General features: G+C 42.2%; 1 protein-coding gene across 2 annotated transcripts; it reads right to left on the bottom strand.

Annotated features, from left to right (window-relative positions):
• Nucleotides 1-15,833: 15,833 nt before the first annotated feature.
• Nucleotides 15,834-18,096, bottom strand: LOC100037601 (protein LATERAL ORGAN BOUNDARIES). Of its 2 annotated transcripts, none has more exons than XM_044482889.1 (3): nt 17,633-18,096; nt 16,259-17,089; nt 15,834-16,161 (listed from the first exon to the last, which is right to left on the bottom strand). In XM_044482889.1, the coding sequence occupies exon 2, from the start codon at nt 17,050-17,052 to the stop codon at nt 16,279-16,281; it is 774 nt and encodes a 257-aa protein (XP_044338824.1). In that variant the 5' UTR covers nt 17,053-17,089; nt 17,633-18,096; the 3' UTR covers nt 15,834-16,161; nt 16,259-16,278. The 2 variants fall into 2 exon arrangements, with proteins under 2 accessions (XP_044338824.1, XP_044338823.1); XM_044482888.1 differs by having other exon boundaries at nt 16,259-17,062.
• Between the last annotated feature and the right edge of the window lie 2,570 nt (nt 18,097-20,666).

Genomic DNA, 20,666 nt, shown 5'->3' with positions numbered 1-20,666 from the left:
ATGTGAATTCATGTACATCATCAAGCATTTCACATTTGCTATTGTTATCCGTGCCCTCATGCATTAGGATCGACCCCTAGCTGCTTGTGTATTTGTTTATTATTTTGTTCAATATTCTTTTCCTAGCTATTGTATGTTTGAGGATATTGCTTTCATTCTGAATTCACAGCCATGATAATGATCATTTCTTGTCTTTTACAGGAGCTCCAGGCTCAAGAAGTTGGAAAAAGGGAACGCTTCATCTTTGTAGCTAATTATATGTTCCTGGATGATGTGAATGGCTGTTATAGTATTTCATAGCAGCACTTTTGTAGTTGTTCTAAATTCCTGGATGATGTGAACTATCGCATGATTGTAATATATATAATATACTCATTTTGGTTGCCATTTATGAAAATTTGTGTGATTGGGGCTCTTTGGACCAAAATACTGGTTACTTTATTGTTGATATGTTGGAAATGAAACATATACTATTTGGGCCCTAAAAAGGCCACAAATCAAACAATGAACAAAAGGCGATGGCCAAGTAAATAAAAAGGCTTAGGCCCAAAAACGAAATAGATCACAAAAAGGCCATGATCCATGAAATAAAAAGGCTAAATTGTTGGGCCAGGCCCATGTAGCTAGAGAAAATTAATAGAGAAAATATATAGTAAAAAGGCTGAATTGTTGGGCTAGGCCCATGTAGAAAATCGAATTGGACCGGGCTGAATCTTGTGCCACGTCAGATTGCCACGCTGGATGCCTACGTGGCCTGGGGAGGTTGCTAGTGACCAAAACGCCACAGTAGACGTATTTTGGTCATAAACATCTACGACCATTCCAGAAGAAAGGTCGCTATAGTCAGTTTATGACGACCAGCTTTTGACCTTATGTTTTTGGTCACAAAAAGGTCACAAATGGAAATTTGTGACCATTCAGTGACCAATAGTGGTGGTCACAAGTTGACATATTTCTTGTAGTGAATCAAGTTTGTTGGAAAGCTAAAGACAAGAGCAAACACAATATTGATAGAAATATCAAGAAATAGCACTTTATAAAATACCCAAAATAAAAAGGTGAGAACCCTTTCTCAATTAAGACCGGTAAAAACTCCAACACCGAAAACACAAAAGAAGATGCATATGAAATCGGTTTTTGATGAACTCGAGCTTGTCATGAAGATGGCCATAAGCCCCAAATCTCAGAAGGAGAAAAATCAAACAAGAACCAAGAGATATGATGCAAGGATGCAATGGTTTGAGCTCTCGACGAATGATACAATCAAGCTACTCACTAGAGAGCCGCCTTTGATAGTATGGCAATCGATCCTACAACCAGGTCTCCCAACTACCACCATGAGACCGGTAAAATATAAAACCTATCAAGGGAAAACCTTTGCCTTGCACATAGTCCACTTGAGCTAGATGATGAGTATCTTGACTTTCTCAAGTTGGACCATCTTTCTTGATTGTGTTGGCTCGATGAAGACTAGTTGATTGCTCCCCCATACTCCACTATGGGTGAGCCACTCTTCGGCACATCTTCACAAGTCCATTGACACCACAACGGACGGCAAGCTTCAAGCACTTGATCTCTTCGTGATGCTCCACTTGAACTTACACACGGCAATCTTGATGATGATCACCACTTGATGTCATCCTCTCCATGGGGTGAGTGATATATTCCTCTTATCGCAAGCCCATGGACACGTACCTAACCCCACATAGAACTCTCACATAGACCATGGGTTAGTACACAAAGCGCAATGGACAATGCTTACCATACCATGGGATCACTTGACCCCTCTCGGTACTTCTTCTATGCTTTGTGAGTTGATCAGCTTGATTCACTTTTGACTTAGTCTTGATCAACCTTGAATCTTTCCAACTCTCTTCATTTGGATGATATCTTGAAGTCAAACATAAATGATCACACAATCTTCTTCTTCAAGACATGCTTGCAATAAGCTCAACACTCACATGTGAAGGAAATATACCCTAGAGGCAATAATAAAGTTATTATTTATTTCCTTATTTCATGATAAATGTTTATTATTCATGCTAGAATTGTATTAACCGGAAACATAATACTTGTGTGAATACATAGACAAACTAAATGTCACTAGTATGCCTCTACTTGACTAGCTCGTTGATTGAAGATGGTTATGTTTCCTAACCATAGACATGTGTTGTCATTTGATTAACGGGATCACATCATTAGGAGAATGATGTGATTGACATGACCCATTCCATTAGCTTAGCACCCGATCGTTTAGTATGTTGCTATTGCTTTCTTCATGACTTATACATGTTCCTATGACTATGAGATTATGCAACTCCCGTTTGTCGGAGGAACACTTTGTGTGCTACAAAACGTCACAACGTAACTGGGTGATTATAAAGGAGCTCTACAGGTGTCTCCAAAGGTGAATGTTGGGTTGGCATATTTCGAGATTATGATTTGTCACTCCGATTGTCGGAGAGGTATCTCTGGGCCCTCTCGGTAATGCACATCACATAAGCCTTGCAAGCATTACAACTAATGAGTTAGTTGCGAGATGATGTATTACGAAACGAGTAAAGAGACTTGTCGGTAACGAGATTGAACTAGGTATTGAGATACCGACGATCGAATCTCGGGCAAGTAACATACCGATGACAAAGGGAACAACGTATGTTGTTATGCGGTCTGACCGATAAAGATCTTCGTAGAATATGTAGGAGCCAATATGAGCATCCAGGTTCCGCTATTGGTTATTGACCGGAGACGTGTGTCGGTCATGTCTACATTGTTCTCGAACCCGTAGGGTCCGCACGCTTAAGGTTTCGATGACAGTTATATTATAAGTTTATGAGTTTTGATATACCGAAGGAGTTCGGACTCCCGGATGAGATCGGGGACATGACGAGGAGTCTCGAAATGGTCAAGACGTAAAGATTGATATATCGGACGACTATATTCGGACATCGGAAAGGTTCCGAATGATTCGAGTATTTTCGGAGGTATCGGTGAGTTACGGGAATACGAGGAAGAAGCAATGGGCCTTAATGGGCCTTAGTGGGAAGGACCAGGAGGTGGCGCGCGCCCCTCCCAAGCCCAGTCTGAATTGGACAAGGGGTTTGGGGCGCGGCCCCTCTCTCCCTTCCTTCCCCTCTTCCCCCCCTTTCCCCCCTTCTCCTAGTTGGACTAGGAAAGGTGGAAACCTACTCCAACTAGGAGTAGGAATCCTACTCCTCCTTGGCGCGCCCACAAGGGCCGGCTGGCCTCCCCCTTGCTCCTTTATATACGGGGGCAGAGGGGCACCCCAAAGACACACAAGTTGATCCTCGTGATCATATTTTTAGCCGTGTGCGGTGCCCCCTTCCACCATAATCCTCGATAATATTGTAGCGGTGCTTAGGCGAAGCCCTGCGACGGTAGAACATCAAGATCGTCACCACGCCGTCGTGCTGACGGAACTCTTCCCCGACGCTTTGCTGGATCGGAGTCCGGGGATCGTCATCGAGCTGAACGTGTGCTAAAACTCGGAGGTGTCGTAGTTTCGGTGCTTGATCGGTAGGGCCGTGAAGACGTACGACTACATCAACCGCGTTGTGCTAACGCTTCCGCTGTCGGTCTACAAGGGTACGTAGATCACACTCTCCTCTCGTTGTTATGCATCACCATGATCTTGCGTGTGCGTAGGAAATTTTTTGAAATTACTACGTTCCCCAACAGTGGTATCAGAGCCTAGGTTTTATGTGTTGATGTTATATGCACGAGTAGAACACAAGTGAGTTGTGGGCGATATAAGTCATACTGGTTACCAGCATGTCATACTTTGGTTCGGCGGTATTGTTGGACGAAGCGGCCCGGACCGACATTACGCGTACGCTTACGCGAGACCGGTTCTCCCGACGTGCTTTGCACAAAGGTGGCTAGCGGGTGACAGTTTCTCCAACTTTAGTTGAACCGAGTGTGGCTATGCCCGGTCCTTGCGAAGGTTAAAACAGCCCCAACTTGACAAACTATCGTTGTGGTTTTGATGCGTAGGTAAGATTGGTTCTTGCTTAAGCCCGTAGCAGCCACGTAAAACTTGCAACAACAAAGTAGAGGACGTCTAACTTGTTTTTGCAGGGCATGTTGTGATGTGATATGGTCAAGACATGATGCTAAATTTTATTGTATGAGATGATCATGTTTTGTAACCGAGTTATCGGCAACTGGCAGGAGCCATATGGTTGTCACTTTATTGTATGCAATGCAATCGCGCTGTAATGCTTTACTTTATCACTAAGCGGTAGCGATAGTCGTGGAAGCATAAGATTGGCGAGACGACAATGATGCTACGATAGAGATCAAGGTGTCGCACCGGTGACGATGGTGATCATGACAGTGCTTCGAAGATGGAGATCACAAGCACAAGATGATGGTGGCCATATCATATCACTTATATTGATTGCATGTGATGTTTATCTTTTATGCATCTTATCTTGCTTTGATTGACGGTAGCATTATAAGATGATCTCTCACTAATTATCAAGAAGTGTTCTCCCTGAGTATGCACCGTTGCGAAAGTTCTTCGTGCTGAGACACCACGTGATGATCGGGTGTGATAGGCTCTACGTTCAAATACAACGGGTGCAAAACAGTTGCACACGCAGAATACTTAGGTTATACTTGACGAGCCAAGCATATACAGATATGGCCTCGGAACACGGAGACCGAAAGTTCGAGCGTGAATCATATAGCAGATATGATCAACATAGCGATGTTCACCAATGAAACTCCTCCATCTCACATGATGATCGGACATGGTTTAGTTGATTTGGATCACGTAATCACTTAGAAGATTAGAGGGATGTCTATCTAAGTGGGAGTTCTCAAGTAATATGATTAATTGAACTTAAATTTATCATGAACTTAGTCCTGGTAGTATTTTGCAAATTATGTTGTAGATCAATAGCTCGCGTTGTTGCTTCCCTGTGTTTATTTTGATATGTTCCTAGAGAAATTGTGTTGAAAGATGTTAGTAGCAATGATGCGGATTGGATCCGTGATCTGAGGTTTATCCTCATTGCTGCACAGAAGAATTATGTCCTTGATGCACCGCTAGGTGACGGACCTATTGCAGGAGCAGATGCAGACGTTATGAACGTTTGGCTAGCTCAATATGATGACTACTTGATAGTTTAGTGCACCATGCTTAATGGCTTAGAATCGGGACTTCAAAGACGTTTTAAACATCATGGAGCATATGAGATGTTCCAGGAGTTGAAGTTAATATTTCAAGCAAATACCCGAGTTGAGAGATATGAAGTCTCCAACAAGTTCTATAGCTAAAAGATGGAGGAGAATCGCTCAACTAGTGAGCATGTGCTCAGATTGTCTGAGTACTACAATCGCTTGAATGAAGTGGGAGTTAATCTTCCAGATAAGATAGTGATTGATAGAATTCTCTAGTCACCATCACCAAGTTAGTAGAACTTTGTGATGAACTATGATATGCAAGGGATAACGGAAACAATTCCCAAGCTCTTCGTAATGCGGAAATTGACGAAGGTAGAAATCGAGAAAAACATCAAGTGTTGATGGTAGACAAGACCACTAGTTTCAAGAAAAGGGCAGAGGGAAGAAGGGGAACTTCAAGAAGAACAGCAAGCAAGTTGCTGCTCAAGTGAAGAAGCCCAAGTCTGGTCCTAAGCCTGAGACTAAGTGTTTCTACTGCAAAGGGACTGGTCACTGGAAGCGGAACTACCCCAAGTGATTGGCAGATAAGAAGGGTGGCAAAGTGAACATAAGTATATTTGATATACATGTTATTGATGTGTACTTTACTAGTGTTTATAGCAACCCCTCAGTATTTGATACTAGTTCAGTTGCTAAGATTAGTAACTCGAAACGGGAGTTGCAGAATAAACAGAGACTAGTTAAGGGTGAAGTGACGATGTGTGTTGGAAGTGGTTCCAAGATTGATATGATCATCATCGCACACTCCCTATACTTTCGGGATTAGTGTTGAACCTGAATAAGTGTTATTTGGTGTTTGCGTTGAGCGATATGATTCGATCATGTTTATTCTAATACGGTTATTCATTTAAGTAAGAGAATAAATTGTTGTTCTGTTTACATGAATAAAACCTTATATGGTTACACACCCAATGAAAATAGTTCGTTGAATCTTGATCGTAGTGATACACATAATCATAATATTGAAACCAAAAGATGCAAAGTTAATAATGATAGTGCAACTTATTTATGGCACTACCGTTTAGGTCATATTGGTGTAAAGCGCATGAAGAAAGTCCATGCTAATGGGTTTTTGGAATCACTTGATTATGAATCAGTTGATGCTTGCGAACCATGCCTCATGGGCAAGATGACTAAAACGTTGTTCTCCGGAACTATGGAGCGAGCAACTGACTTATTGGAAATAATACATATTGATGTATGAGATCCGATGAGTGTTAAGGCTCGTGGCGGGTATCATTATTTTCTGACCTTCACAGATGATTTGAGCAGATATGGGTATATCTACTTAATGAAACACAAGTCTGAAATATTTGAAAAGTTCAAAGAATTTCAGAGTGAAGTGGAGAATCATCGTAACAAGAAAATAAAAGTTTCTACGATATGATCGCAGAGGTAAAATATTTGAGTTACGAGTCTGGCCTTCAGTTAAAACAATGTGAAATAGTTTCACTACTCACGCCACCTGGAACACCATAGCATAATGGTGTGTCCGAACATCATAACCGTACTTTATTAGATATGGTGCGTTCTATGATGTCTCTTACCGATCTACCACTATCGTTTTGGGGTTATGCATTAAAGACAGCTGCATTCACGTTTAAAAGGGCACCATCTAAGACCGTTGAGACGACACAATCTGAATTGTGGTTTGGCAAGAAACCAAAGTTGTCGGTTCTTAAAGTTTGGGATTGTGATGCTTATATGAAAAAGTTTCATCCTGATAAGCTCAAACCCAAATCGGAGAAATATGTCTTCATAGGATACCCAAAGGAGACTATTGGGTACACCTTCTATCACAGATCTGAAGGCAAGACATTCGTTGCTAAGAATGGATCCTTTCTAGAGAAGGAGTTTCTCTTGAAAGAAGTGAGTGGGAGGAAAGTAGAACTTGATAAGGTAATTGTACCTTCTCCCTTATTGAAAAGTAGTTCATCACAAGAAATCTGTTCCTGTGACTACTACACCAATTAGTGAGGAAGACTAATGATGATGATCATGTAACTTCAGATCAAGTTAATACCGAATCTCGTAGGTAAACCAGAGTGAGATCCGCACCAAAGAGGTACGGTAATCCTGTTCTGGAAGTCATGTTACTAGACCATGACGAACTTGCGAACTATGAGGAAGCGATGATGAGCCTAGATTCCGCGAAATGGCTTGAGGCCATGAAATCTGAGATGAGATCCATGTATGAGAACAAAGTATGGACTTTGATTGACTTGCCCAATGATCGGCGAGCCATTGAGATTAAATGGATCTTCAAGAGGAAGACGGACGCTGATAGTAGTGTTACTATCTACAAAGCTAGAATTGTCGCAAAAAGGTTTTCGACAAGTTCAAGGTGTTGACTATGATGAGAGTTTCTCCCTCGTATCTATGCTTAAGTCTGTCCGAATCATGTTAGCAATTGCCGCATTTTATGAAATCCAGCAAATGGATGTCAAAACTGCATTTTTGAATGGATTTCTGGAAGAAGAGTTGTATATGATGCAGCCGAAAGGTTTTGTCGATCCAAAAGGAGCTAACAAAGTGTGCAAGCTCCAGCAATCCATTTATGGACTGGTGCAAGCCTCTCGGAGTTGGAATAAACGCTTTGATAGTATGATCAAAGCATGTAGTTTTATACAGACTTGCGGTGAAGCCTGTATTTACAAGAAAGTGAGTGGGAGCACTACAACATTTCTGATAAGTATATGTGAATGACATATTGTTGATCGGAAATAATGTAGAATTATTCTGCAAAGCATAAAGGAGTGTTTTGAAAGAAGTTTTTCAAAGAAAGACCTCGGTGAAGCTGCTTACATATTAAGCATCAAGATCTATAGAGATAGATCAAGATGTTTGATAAGTTTTTTTTCAATGAGTACATACCTTGACAATATTTTGAAGTAGTTCAAAAATTGGAACAGTCAAAGAAAGAGTTCTTGGCTGTGTTACAAGGTGTGAAATTGAGTAAGACTCAAAGCCCGACCACGGCATAAGATAGAAAGAGAATGAAAGTCATTCCCTATGCCTCAGCCATAGGTTCTATAAAGTATGCCATGTTGTGTACCAGATCTATTGTATACCCTACACTGTGTTAAGCAAGGGAGTACAATAATGATCTAAGATTAGATCACTGGACAACGGTCAAAATTATCCTTAGTGGAATAAGGAAATATTTCTCAATTATGGAGGTGACAAAAAGGTTCGTCATAAAGAGTTACGTCGATGCAAGTTTTGACACAGATCTGGATGACTCTAAGTCTCGATCTAGATACATATTGAAAGTGGGAGCAATTAGCTAGAGTAGCTCCGTGCAGAGCATTGTAGACATAGAATTCGCAAAATACTTACGGATCTGTATGTGACAGACCCGTTGACTAAAATTATCTCACAAGCAAAACATGATCACACCTTAGTACTCTTTGGGTGTTAATCACATAGCGATGTGAACTAGATTACTGACTCTAGTAAACCCTTTGGGTGTTGGTCACATATCGATGTGAACTATGGGTGTTAACCACATAAAGATGTGAACTATTGATGTTAGATCACATGGCGATGTGAACTAGATTATTGACTCTAGTGCAAGTGGGAGACTGAAGGAAATATACCCTAGAGGCAATAATAAAGTTATTATTTATTTCCTTATTTCATGATAAATGTTTATTATTCATGCTAGAATTGTATTAACCAGAAACATAATACTTGTGTGAATACATAGACAAACTAAACGTCACTAGTATGCCTCTACTTGACTAGCTCATTAATCGAAGATAGTTATGTTTCCTAACCATAGACATGTGTTGTCATTTGATTAACGGAATCACATCATTAGGAGAATGATGTGATTGACATGACCCATTCCATTAGCTTAGCACCCGATCGTTTAGTATGTTGCTATTGCTTTCTTCATGACTTATACATGTTCCTATGACTATGAGATTATGCAACTCCCATTTGCCGGAGGAACATTTTGTGTGCTACCAAACATCACAACGTAACTGGGTGATTATAAAGGAGCTCTACAGGTGTCTCCAAAGGTGAATGTTGGGTTGGCGTATTTCGAGATTATGATTTGTCACTCCGATTGTCGGAGAGGTATCTCTGGGCCCTCTCGGTAATGCACATCACATAAGCCTTGCAAGCATTACAACTAATGAGTTAGTTGCGAGATGATGTATTACGAAATGAGTAAAGAGACTTGCCGGTAACGAGATTGAACTAGGTATTGAGATATCGACGATCGAATCTCGGGCAAGTAACATACCGATGACAAACGGAACAACGTATGTTGTTATGCGGTCTTACCAATAAAGATCTTCGTAGAATATGTAGGAGCCAATATGAGCATCTAGGTTCCGCTATTGGTTATTGACCGGAGACGCGTCTCGGTCATGTCTACATTGTTCTCGAACCCGTAGGGTCCGCACGCTTAAGGTTTCGATGACAGTTATATTATAAGTTTATGAGTTTTGATTTACCGAAGGAGTTCGGAGTCCCGGATGAGATCGGGGACATGACGAGGAGTCTCGAAATGGTCAAGACGTAAAGATTGATATATTGGATGACTATATTCGGACATCGGAAAGGTTCCGAGTGATTCGGGTATTTTCGGAGGTACCGGGGAGTTACGGGAATACGAGGAAGAAGCAATGGGCCTTAATGGGCCTTAGTGGGAAGGACCAGGAGGTGGCGCGCGCCCCTCCCAAGCCCAGTCCGAATTGGACAAGGGGTTTGGGGCGCGGCCCCTCTCTCCCTTCCTTCCCCTCTTCCCCCCCTTTCCCCCCTTCTCCTAGTTGGACTAGGAAAGGTGGAAACCTACTCCAACTAGGAGTAGGAATCCTACTCCTCCTTGGCGCGCCCACAAGGGCTGGCCGGCCTCCCCCTTGCTCCTTTATATACGGGGGCAGGGGGAACCCCAAAGACACACAAGTTGATCCTCGTGATCATATTCTTAGCTGTGTGCGGTGCCCCCTTCCACCATAATCCTCGATAATATTGTAGCGGTGCTTAGGCGAAGCCCTGCGACGGTAGAACATCAAGATCGTCACCACGCCGTCGTGCTGACGGAACTCTTCCGACGCTTTGCTGGATCGGAGTCCGGGGATCATCATCGAGCTGAACGTGTGCTAAAACTCGGAGGTGTTGTAGTTTTAGTGCTTGATCGGTCGGGCCGTGAAGACGTACGACTACATCAACCGCGTTGTGCTAACGCTTCCACTATCGGTCTACGAGGGTACGTAGATCACACTCTCCCCTCATTGCTATGCATCACCATGATCTTGCGTGTGCGTAGGAATTTTTTTGAAATTACTACGTTCCCCAACAACATGACCAATCTTTGGATAATTACTTAATAGCACCTTGATCAACTCATAAACTCCTTGAAATCAACATATGGACTTCAAAAAATACCTATGGACAAATCCTTCCAATATAACTCAATGCAACCATTAGTCCATAGAGAATGTCATCAATTACCAAAACCACACATGGGGGCACCGCATGTCCTTTCACACGTGTAGCCATGGCCCAAGGCCCGTGTGCAATGCACACACCCACACAACCCAAGTCACTCTTGCTTCTACTCCCAGAATCACTCTCCTAGACTGGTTTTTGTCCCCAAAAGGACCTTCCAATCTTGGGGTTAGATCTATTGCCACAAGGCCTGCCTACATTGGCTCTCCGACAGGTGCTCATGTTGGCTTGTATCTCCAATGCCTGATCTTCTCATTCTAGGCCTCCCTAGTGCTAGAACGATGTGTTTTCCACCATAAAAACATCGCTCAGGGAGCCCCGACGAGGAAGCCTGAGCAAGCGACGACTCGACCGCTTGGCGCAGAACCACCAAGTCTGCACTAGCCCCTCACAAACATACGAAGCAGAAAAACAGTCCACCGCTCCCCAACAGCGAAATAACCCACATGCATGGGAGCTTCTATTTAGCCAACATGGGGTGGAAGGACGGACAAACGGTGCATGCCCTAGGATGGTCGCTTTGGCTCACTGGCCATTAGGCCTAGTTGGGCCTTGTCCCATCTGGAGTAGCGAAGGGAAACAAACATAGAGGAACAAAAAATTGGATAAAAAGTAGATACTCTTGAAAAATAAAAGATATTCACGATTTTTCTAAAACATTGCAAAAATATAAAAACATGAATTTAAATATTTTCATGAATTTAAAAAAAAATGCTCACGAATTTTGAAATCTATGCAAATTAAATAAAATTTTGAATTCTAGAAAATATTCCTCGAATTTGAAAAATATTCATGAAATTGGAAACTATTCATGAATTTATAAAAATATTTCTGCATTTCAAAATAGTTCTGCAAGTTTTAAAAACGTTCATGAATTAAAAATGTTTTTTGAATTTGGAAAAATGTCTGTGAATCTTAAAAATATTCCCCAATTTTAGAAAATGTCCACGAATTCAAAAAAAATCATGAATTTTAAAAATAGAAAAAATGTAAAAAGAAAAAGGTGGTTCAAGGGCATCTAGGACTTTCCTAGGGATCAGCGCCGCCTTCAGGTGCGAATATGCCCAAGCACAACCCATAACTAATCTTTGCCCGGATAGTGGGTCCATGAATGCAAAGACGACCTCGATGCCCGAGGAGGCTCCATTCTCAGCAAGATTAGAATATGTTCGCTTGCATTGCATGTACATATGATTTTTCACCGCTCGTGTGCATATCAATATTTGTTTTGTTTCATCGTACCATATCTTTTTCCACAACAACTCTCTCAACCCTAGCCGCCGTGAAGTTTCTCCCCATGCTGCCACATCGGGACCCTCATCTTTCCCGTTCGGTGGCCTCGTCGGCTGCAAGAGGAGTGGGGACCCGTCCGTCTGTTCCCTTTTTCTATTTAGGTTTTGTTTTCCCAATGACATTGATGAGGTGGTGACGGCGGTGGCGTGCTAGAATAAGGTCTCTTTGGTCTCTCTCTACCTCAACGACATTCGATTTGGCGTCGACGAAGAGCCTGTGAGAGTTTGTGTCCCCAGATTTGTAGGCTCTCTTCAGATCAGTTGGTGTGTCCTTCAACGAGAGCAATTGTCTCACCATTGATGCGACGCCTTCGACATCTTCTTTTGTGTTGTTTTAGGGCACGGTCTGACTTCTCCAATCATCTAGACTGGTGGTAATGGATTGCCAGCCTGTTTTGTGTAGGGTGATGCTCCAACCGATGCTTCTACAACACTTCCAGATCTCGTCTTAAGGGGTTAGTGGTTATTGCGGTCTTCAAAACCTAGTATGACAAAGCCGCTTACATGTGTCCCTTTCTTTTACCGTTGGAGTGTTGGTTTAGTCCAATTTCCAATCTCCAACGGGTAGCCTACAATCACATAAAGATTAAATCTATTGAGATGTCATTCCAATGTGTTGTCCATTATTTTTCTTATTTATAAATATCAGATATAAGATGCTTTTTGGGTGTATTTTTCATTTCTTTTAAAAGGCATATGTTTTGTTTTGCCTGGGGTGAGAGGTGATAAAGGGATGGATGGATGGCGCGCACGAGGGAGAGGTGGCTCGCTGGGAGCCACTGAATTGATGGCGAGGGCAGGCGGAAAACACAAGCGCGTGTGCGTGTCGTCTAGTCTGCCTGCTGCTTGCGCGCTCCCCCTCGCTCGTTGCTCTTCCTTCCTCGGTTGGTCGTGGGTGATCCGTCACGTCAAGTCCCAGCAACAGCAGCAGCTACCCTACGTACCGCCCGTGTTTGAACGACACGGCAAGGTACGTACGTACTCCCCCGCTTTCAGTTACGAGCGCAGTATACTCTTTTTCTAATAAAAAAAGTGACGCGGTTAACCCATGCATGTGATGTCCCCGCTAGACGACCTACATGTCTCCTTCTAGCTAGCAGGAGGGTACTTGGAGAAGCAGCTAGCTATACATGCATGCTACGTAGTGTTGTATTTGTACTTGTTTCTGTGCTCTAGCTGTGCAGGAACAGGTTACTCGAATACGTACGAGGAAGCATGACACGTCTAATCTCCAACAGTGCATCCGTGCAATGTGTGCATGCGAGGAAATCAATGCATCATGCCTCGCAAGAAAATGGTGTACTAGTGCATGGTGTCCGCTGTGCAGTAAGAATATGTGGGATTGTGAGGACGAGATTAATTTTCTCATCAAAAAGGGGAAACTAAGAACGACGACGTCTACATTCTCTGTATGCAACTCGACAGCTATTTTTGTACTACAAGCTAGTATCCTAGTACAAACAACTCATGCATGTCTAAAGGGCGTTTGTACACTGCACGTTATCTACAGCAACTTTTTATCTATAAAAGTTTCCACTCTCCATCACCCGAACGGTCCTTATAATGGGCCCCTCTAATCATGATCTTATAGAAGATTTCTCATGCGCAAAGCTCCATATGTTAATGTTATATTTGTCACATCGGTTCACCAAGTAAGAGCGTCTAATCAGTTTGGAAAGCAACAACCATCGTGATCGAGAGAGATGTCAAGAAAAATGATCCATGGTTGGGAATTAAGCACTCAGTGATTGGTGAACCGGAGAGAGTCCATCCGGGCGTAAAGACACAAGTCATTGGCGTGCTACTACTTCATTTTCACAATGTCAATGTTTAACGCGTGTACGTGTGCATAAGTCAAGTTCAAACTAGTGCAAATCCATCACTCAAAAAAAATGTGTCCGCGCAAAAAAATATAGTGAAGTCCATGTTTCTCATATTATGAAGAAAATAGTGATCGGTCTTATATTTGTTTATAGAGGGAGTACATTCTTTTCGAGATGCAACTCAGTTTAACATAGGCTACGACCTCATTACAGAATTTTTTTGGATTCTACATGCATTTAATACCATATGAATATCCCCGCAAAAAAAGTACCATATGAATATACGTAAATTCTTGCTACAATTTGCCCAAGTCTAATGTGCTTATGGAAAAGAAAAAACGTGGCATCATTCTTTTTGTTTCCAAATGAACAATTTGCTCAAGTCTAATGTAGTTATGGAAAAGCGAAAATGTGCATCGTTCATTTCTTTTCCGGATGATTTGAATTTCAAGATAGCACACTATGGGTGCCACACGATGTAGCATCATTCTTAAGTCTTAACCCTCAAACATACTGGATCGACTATTCTCCTGCCCATTTTTGTAGGCAAAGGTTTCTATTTTTTTCAATATAATTTAACTCATAGAAAAATAGTGTTTAATAGGGATTACATTGAATCGTGAATTTGTTTTCACAGGTGTAGATGCTCTACTTACGTATAAATTTCCTGAACTAATATGTTTATTTGGGGGCTAAACGAGAAAGACAAACATGTGGATCTATAATAGACCAGTACATTTATTTTATTTTTGAGGTGCACAAATGAATATATTTATTGAGAAATTTTACATATATGTAGGACACATCTATACATGTACATGTGGAATCTCTTAAAAGCCGTTCCAAAATTTCAATATATATTTTTATGAAAATTCCAAAATACTGCACTCCACTATGAGCCTATAATGTTGTGTTTAGGACAAAAGAATTTATATATAGGAGCTAAATCGTCCTATTGTATTGCTTAAAAAATCAATGCTTCAAATAGGGACTCAAAATATACAAAAGATGGAGAATTTGGATATTTTTTATAGATATTGAATATCTACAAGGATTTTTCTTTCAAAGTAAATATAAGATAACACGTTCGGGCGATGAAACCTAGCTTAATTCAGTTGTATATACATTACTAAAATTTTGGGCATAAAAATTTGGTTCAAAGGGTAAAAGGGGGTGATCAGTTAGTTTTTTTGTATGTATCACTTTCTTTGTTGTTCTTTAACATAAACCTTGTTCAATTTTTCTATGAGTTAGGAGCCTATATATTGTTTGTTTTTCTTGTACATAAAACTTTGTTTCAAATTTATATTAAGCAGAAGCGTCTCCTGTTAATTAATTAAGCTTTTTATAGGAGGGCCTTGGGGGGGGGGGGGGGGGTCAGCAGCAATAACTGAACAAATTTCAACACAAAACCAAGAAGCAAATAGTAAAATTCAAACTTGTGAAGGAATAAACAAATTCAACACCAAAAGATCCAGACCTGATCTCAGAGCAACACGTAAGCATGAAAAGTAGCAAATCAAATGCCCAAAGAAAACCCCAGTTAATCCCAGCGAAAGAGAAATCTCTAGATGATCGAATAAATACATGTACAATGCACACAACAGTGAGATCCATAAAAAGATCTGGGACCTATAAGAATAGTGCCGAGAATACTGCTTTTCACATGCCTTTACAGTTTACTAACATGGAAGGAGAAGAATGTCTTCAAAACAAATGATGTGATGCCTTTCATAAAAAACTGTTTTAATCTTCGTCCCTTACTATTAAGCATCTCAAGATGATATATCTGGAGCATATATGCAAGCATAGGCCACTGGTGCCTATGACATATGATATCAGATGCAGATCATGTAGCCTTTAATTAGACCCCAATTAACCCACATTAGCTCAGGACTCCTCAGTCCCTGATGCATGCAAGCATGATCTTTTCACAAATCTATGTGCTGAGAGTGCATTGTTTATTTGGCCGCCTAAAGGTGGGTTCTTTTCTCATGAGCAAGCATGCTATGCGTACTAATGACTGATTGACTGATGCATGGATCCTGCGGAACCGATCGATTAATCATGAAAAGAAGAGAGATCAAGCTAGATCTCGATTCGATTACATATAGAACTCCAAAGTCGACCCAAAGTATGGCTTGCACAACATGCAGAAAGGGAGACGCTGACATATATAATTCATGTTGGCTATATATAGATAGATTCATAGATAGATTGCTTCTTAGCTTAATTAACCTGGGAATGAGCTAGCTCGATCCCATCAGTCTCCCCGAAGCTTCCTTCCTTGAGCGTCAAGGCCGGCCAAAGCGCACATATCATTCTCCACATCCATCGGTCTTGAGAGTAGGAGAGGTAATCCACATGCACTGCACAAGGCAAGATTGTAGCACAGATAACACATGAAGCTGCATATATACATATGCATGATTACAGTGCAACAATTTACTCAAACGGGCCACTCACTGTTGGTTGGGTGCGCCAGTTCACATGCTGCTGTCGCCTCCTTCCTTGTGATCCATCACAATGCTCTCTGATCCTGAGGTGGTGGTGATGGTGCTAATGGCGTTCACAGCCCAATTCGCCATGGAGGCGTAAGGGATCTGCACGGGCGCCACCTCAGCGGCGACGCTGCCTCCAGCGTTGTTGCTGCTCCGCATATTGTAGTAGCAACCGGCGGAAAGAGGTGGCTGTGGCACTATCGCGTCCACAAGCCCGAGCCTCCGGAAGCCACCGCCACTTCCGCCGCTGTACATGCCGCCGCCGAGCTGCCCGGGGCACGGCATTGCGGCGGATGAGAGCCTGCCGGTGGGGATGCTGGCCGTGACGACGGGAAGCGCGGTGGGGATGCCACCGAGCTCGCCGCAGGCGTAGCGGAGGAGCTCGGTGTGCGCGGCGTCGAGCTCCTTCTGGAGGCGGTGGACCTGGCGCTGGAGCACGGAGATGGCGCCGACGCAGCCGTAGACGGGGTCCTTGACCCGCGCCTCCGCCTCGTAGGCCAGCGAGCTAACGGCGTCCTCCCGCTGGTGCGGCGGCAGCTCGTTGAGCAGCTTGGTCACGTTGCTGGCGCCGAACACCTTGTGCACGTTGGCGAACTTCTGCGGCTCCTCCGGCGGGAAGTAGGGCGCGAACACGCAACCAGGGAGGCACTTGCGCCGCAGGAACTTGCACGCAGCGCACGGCGCCCCGGCCCCCGGTGTCGTCGGTGCTGCGACCACCACGGAGACGGCGGAGTTGCCGGTGCTCGACGGAGATGCCATTGCCAGCGACCTGTGTATATACACCAATTTAAGAGAGCTGTCAAAGGGTTAGTCATTTTCCCCAGAAAAATATTCGTTTCTTCCGATGCTAGCTAGTTCTAGGGTTAGGGTTTTCCTGGAGTGAGGATCGTTCTGGGAAGGTAGAAGGAGATTAGGGTTTGGGAGCTTAAGGTGTTCTGATCTGATCTTTGCGAGCTCGACGCAAGAAATGGGGAAAATAGGTGTATCTTTTTCTTTCTTTTTTCAACTTCACAACAAGGAGGCACACAGAAAAACTGTAGATTCACTCATAGCAGTGGGATGATTTGACATATGGCTGCTAAAAAAAATCAATGAAAACAAATGCATGTAGAGCCTGATCCACTAGCTGTATGAAAGCATATGCGTGCATGTATGATGATATGGCACAAGAAGCACAGATTTCCAAGTAAAAATAGCATGATGTTTGCTCAAATCTCAAGAAGCATGAACAATATAATAGTGGCAAGAGAAGGACAGGCTGCAAAATTTTCCTTTCTTCTCAAATTTCTCTGAGGCGCATCTAGCTAGCGAGCTAGCAAAAGACCCTGCTCATCCTTACCTCTTTGGGGTCAACTAGCGGAGAGAAGGATATAGATCTGATGATCTGACGAAGGCGGGCAAAGAAAATATTTGGGAGAAATTTCCTCTCCCCTTGTTGCAGCCCGTCTCTTCCAAGATTCACAAGCTTCACAGCATGGCAAGGAGGAGAGAAATTTTGAATGGAAAAACAGGCAAACAAACAGGAGGACTAGTTCTTGTCTCCTTGGCAGTGAATCAAAGAATTGTAGGAGGAGGAGCTAGCACATGATCAGGCAGGACAGCCTAACTACTGTCTCTCTGGCAGCAGTGATCTGTGGGAGAGAGGGGGGAGATATAGAGAACAGCTTCTCCTCCTACAACAACTGCAGCAAGGGAAAGTTGAGGTGTGTAGACAGGAAAATAGAAAAGCAAGCCAGTATTGAGTGAGGGAGCCAGATAGTTGAAAGAATAATGTGGAGGCGTTGCAAAAGGGTGGGGGACGGAGGGGAGGGAGGGAGGAGAGAGAGGGTAAACAGATAAACAAGGACAAACTGGGATTAATTGGCAGTACAAGCAAAAGTGTGAGGGTGACATTGCCACTACTCGTAAGAATATCTACAACAGTGCCTCCTCATCTCATCACCATTCGCAAATAGTTGCTGCTGGGTACGTACTAGCTCAAGAGTTCGTATGTATACTTATGTTTTCTTATACGTACATACATGTATATATGTATACACACATGTACGGACCTGATAAATATAAGCAAAAATAATTAGCCAAACGTGCCCTTGCTGCAGAATAGTAATACATGATTTTGCAAAAGAAAGAATAGTAATACATGTATGTGTGTACATTAACCCAAGAAAAAATATATTCTTTTTTCCTTGAAAAGCAACTTATATGCATGTACTCGACCCCTACCGGCCTATATCATCATGCAAAGGACAAAGCACATGCGAGTAATATGTACTATGCATATTGCTTTGTAATTAATGATAGGTATAATTAATAAAACTAATGGGAAAACAGGAAAACATAAATATGTCAATTGCTAGGTAATAAAAACACACTTCCAAGGCTAAGAAAATACACTCAATTACTATTGTCGACAGTACATGATCTTAATCACTCAAGCTATGCTTAAAACAAAACAAAAAAGCAATTAATCATCAGTGCTTCCGGTTTAGAGTAATCATGCACTCTCATGCATAAGTGAGCTTAATTATTCCTAATCCAACGCTTTGCCTAAGCAAGCTGCACAATCATAAACAAGCCGACGATACGTAGACACTCACACCCGTGGCGATCAGTAGCTAGCACAGGCGGGGTGTGCGATTGCTTCTGTTAACCAATTAATCATTTGTTAATTGCTTCCATCTCATAATCAAAAGCGCGGCGGTATAATTGGCAATCATTAGTGAGGAACCCATCAGATACAAGTTAGGTCATTGGCATGCATCGTGTTCCAGTTTATGCCTAAGGAATTAAGTGAGGTTCTTACAAATCAGGTCTAGCTAGCTAGCTACCCCTAGGGATGTTCTCGGTTAATGATTGAATTTGGAGCCGGCTACATCAGTCTACAGTGTGTAATAAATATCAAACATTGTCCATGTACACGTTAAAGCAATAACCTACTATCTCCGTTCCTAAATATAAGTCTTTTTCCATATTCCAATATGGACTACATACGGAACAAAATGAGTGAATCTACACTTTAAGATATATATGCATGTAGTTCATATTAAAATATTTAAAAATACTTATATTTAGGAACGGAGGGCATAGTTGTCATAACAGATTTCATTGGTTATACTCGTTCTGTCCAAAAATAAGTGTCACTGATTTAGTACAAATACAAAGTTAGTACAAAGTTGTACTAAATCAATGATAGTTATTTTGGGATGGAGGAAGTATATTATATGATCACAAAAGAAAATGAATTTGCTCATTATAAGGCTTTGTTTGATTCTTTCATTTTCTTACCACATGTAACGTCCAGATTTAAATTACTTAATCCATGGCAAATACAAAGTGCTTACATACAGCAGACAACGGGCAAAACAAAATAAACCAAAAAAAAAAAGAGAAACATAACTTGAAACAGTGAGATCACCCAGTGGTGTGGCCATCACCAACAAGGAAGCAGGTCTTATTGGGGGAGGTAAGAAAGAAAAAAGAAGTGCTAGGCACTAGAGCATCTACAATTGGACTAGGCTAATTTGACCCTCTATACATCTGCGGACGCGTGTGGACATTGTGTGCGTGGTCCGCTCCAAACACAGGTAAATTGTGCCAAACAGGTAAATTGTGAAAGTTAAGACTTGAACTCAAGATCTTAGGCTTTGATACCATGATAAGCTTCATGCACTGGCCAATCCAATCAAAAGTCTGAACGGATGTAAATAACTAGGCAATCCACATATACACTTTGACATCTTCAACTCTACACCACGATTGTGCATGCCATGGGTGGAACGTAGAAGGTAACAGTAATCTGGCTCCCGCTGGTCTTGAAGGAACCAGCCTAGTCTTGGCTCATGAACCTGCCTCGGTTATCTATCGGCTCATGGAAGGAGTTGTGCGACCAGTTTGTCGCAACTTCCAGGTCACTTGCAAGCCTCAGTGTATATTCTGCACTTCAGTGATCTCCTCGCCATGATCCAGCGTTCGGGAGAGACCTACGTCGGTATTTTCAGCGCTTAAGTGAAGTGTGTGATACCATTCTAGGAATCTCCCCGCAGGCCATCATGATCGCCTTTCGTTTAGGCGTGTAGGGCAAGAAGATGCGGGAGAAGTTGAGTGCCAAGACCATCCTCACCACTGCGGAACTATTTGCCTTGCATATAGTACTTCCTTTGACATATACATATAGCTGCTAGAAAAGGAACATACTATTAAACTAAAACCATGACATTTATTTTGGATGGAAGGGAGTAGGAAATAACTATACTTGATATTAATGTACAATTTGCATCTCATTAATCCAAAAGATAATTAACCTCCGTTCCAAAATACAAGGTACTACCATTTTCAAAGGCAAAGGCAAAAAATTATGTTTGGCCAAATTTATA

The sequence above is a fragment of the Triticum aestivum genome, chromosome 3A (assembly GCF_018294505.1).
Source record: "Triticum aestivum cultivar Chinese Spring chromosome 3A, IWGSC CS RefSeq v2.1, whole genome shotgun sequence".
NCBI classification, from domain to species: domain Eukaryota; kingdom Viridiplantae; phylum Streptophyta; class Magnoliopsida; order Poales; family Poaceae; genus Triticum; species Triticum aestivum.
This window is presented reverse-complemented; position numbering and strand designations above follow the sequence as displayed.

Bases quoted from the DNA above. Each gene is read 5' to 3' on its own strand.
- LOC100037601 (XM_044482889.1), bottom strand. From the start codon at position 17,052: ATGGCATCTCCGTCGAGCACCGGCAACTCCGCCGTCTCCGTGGTGGTC.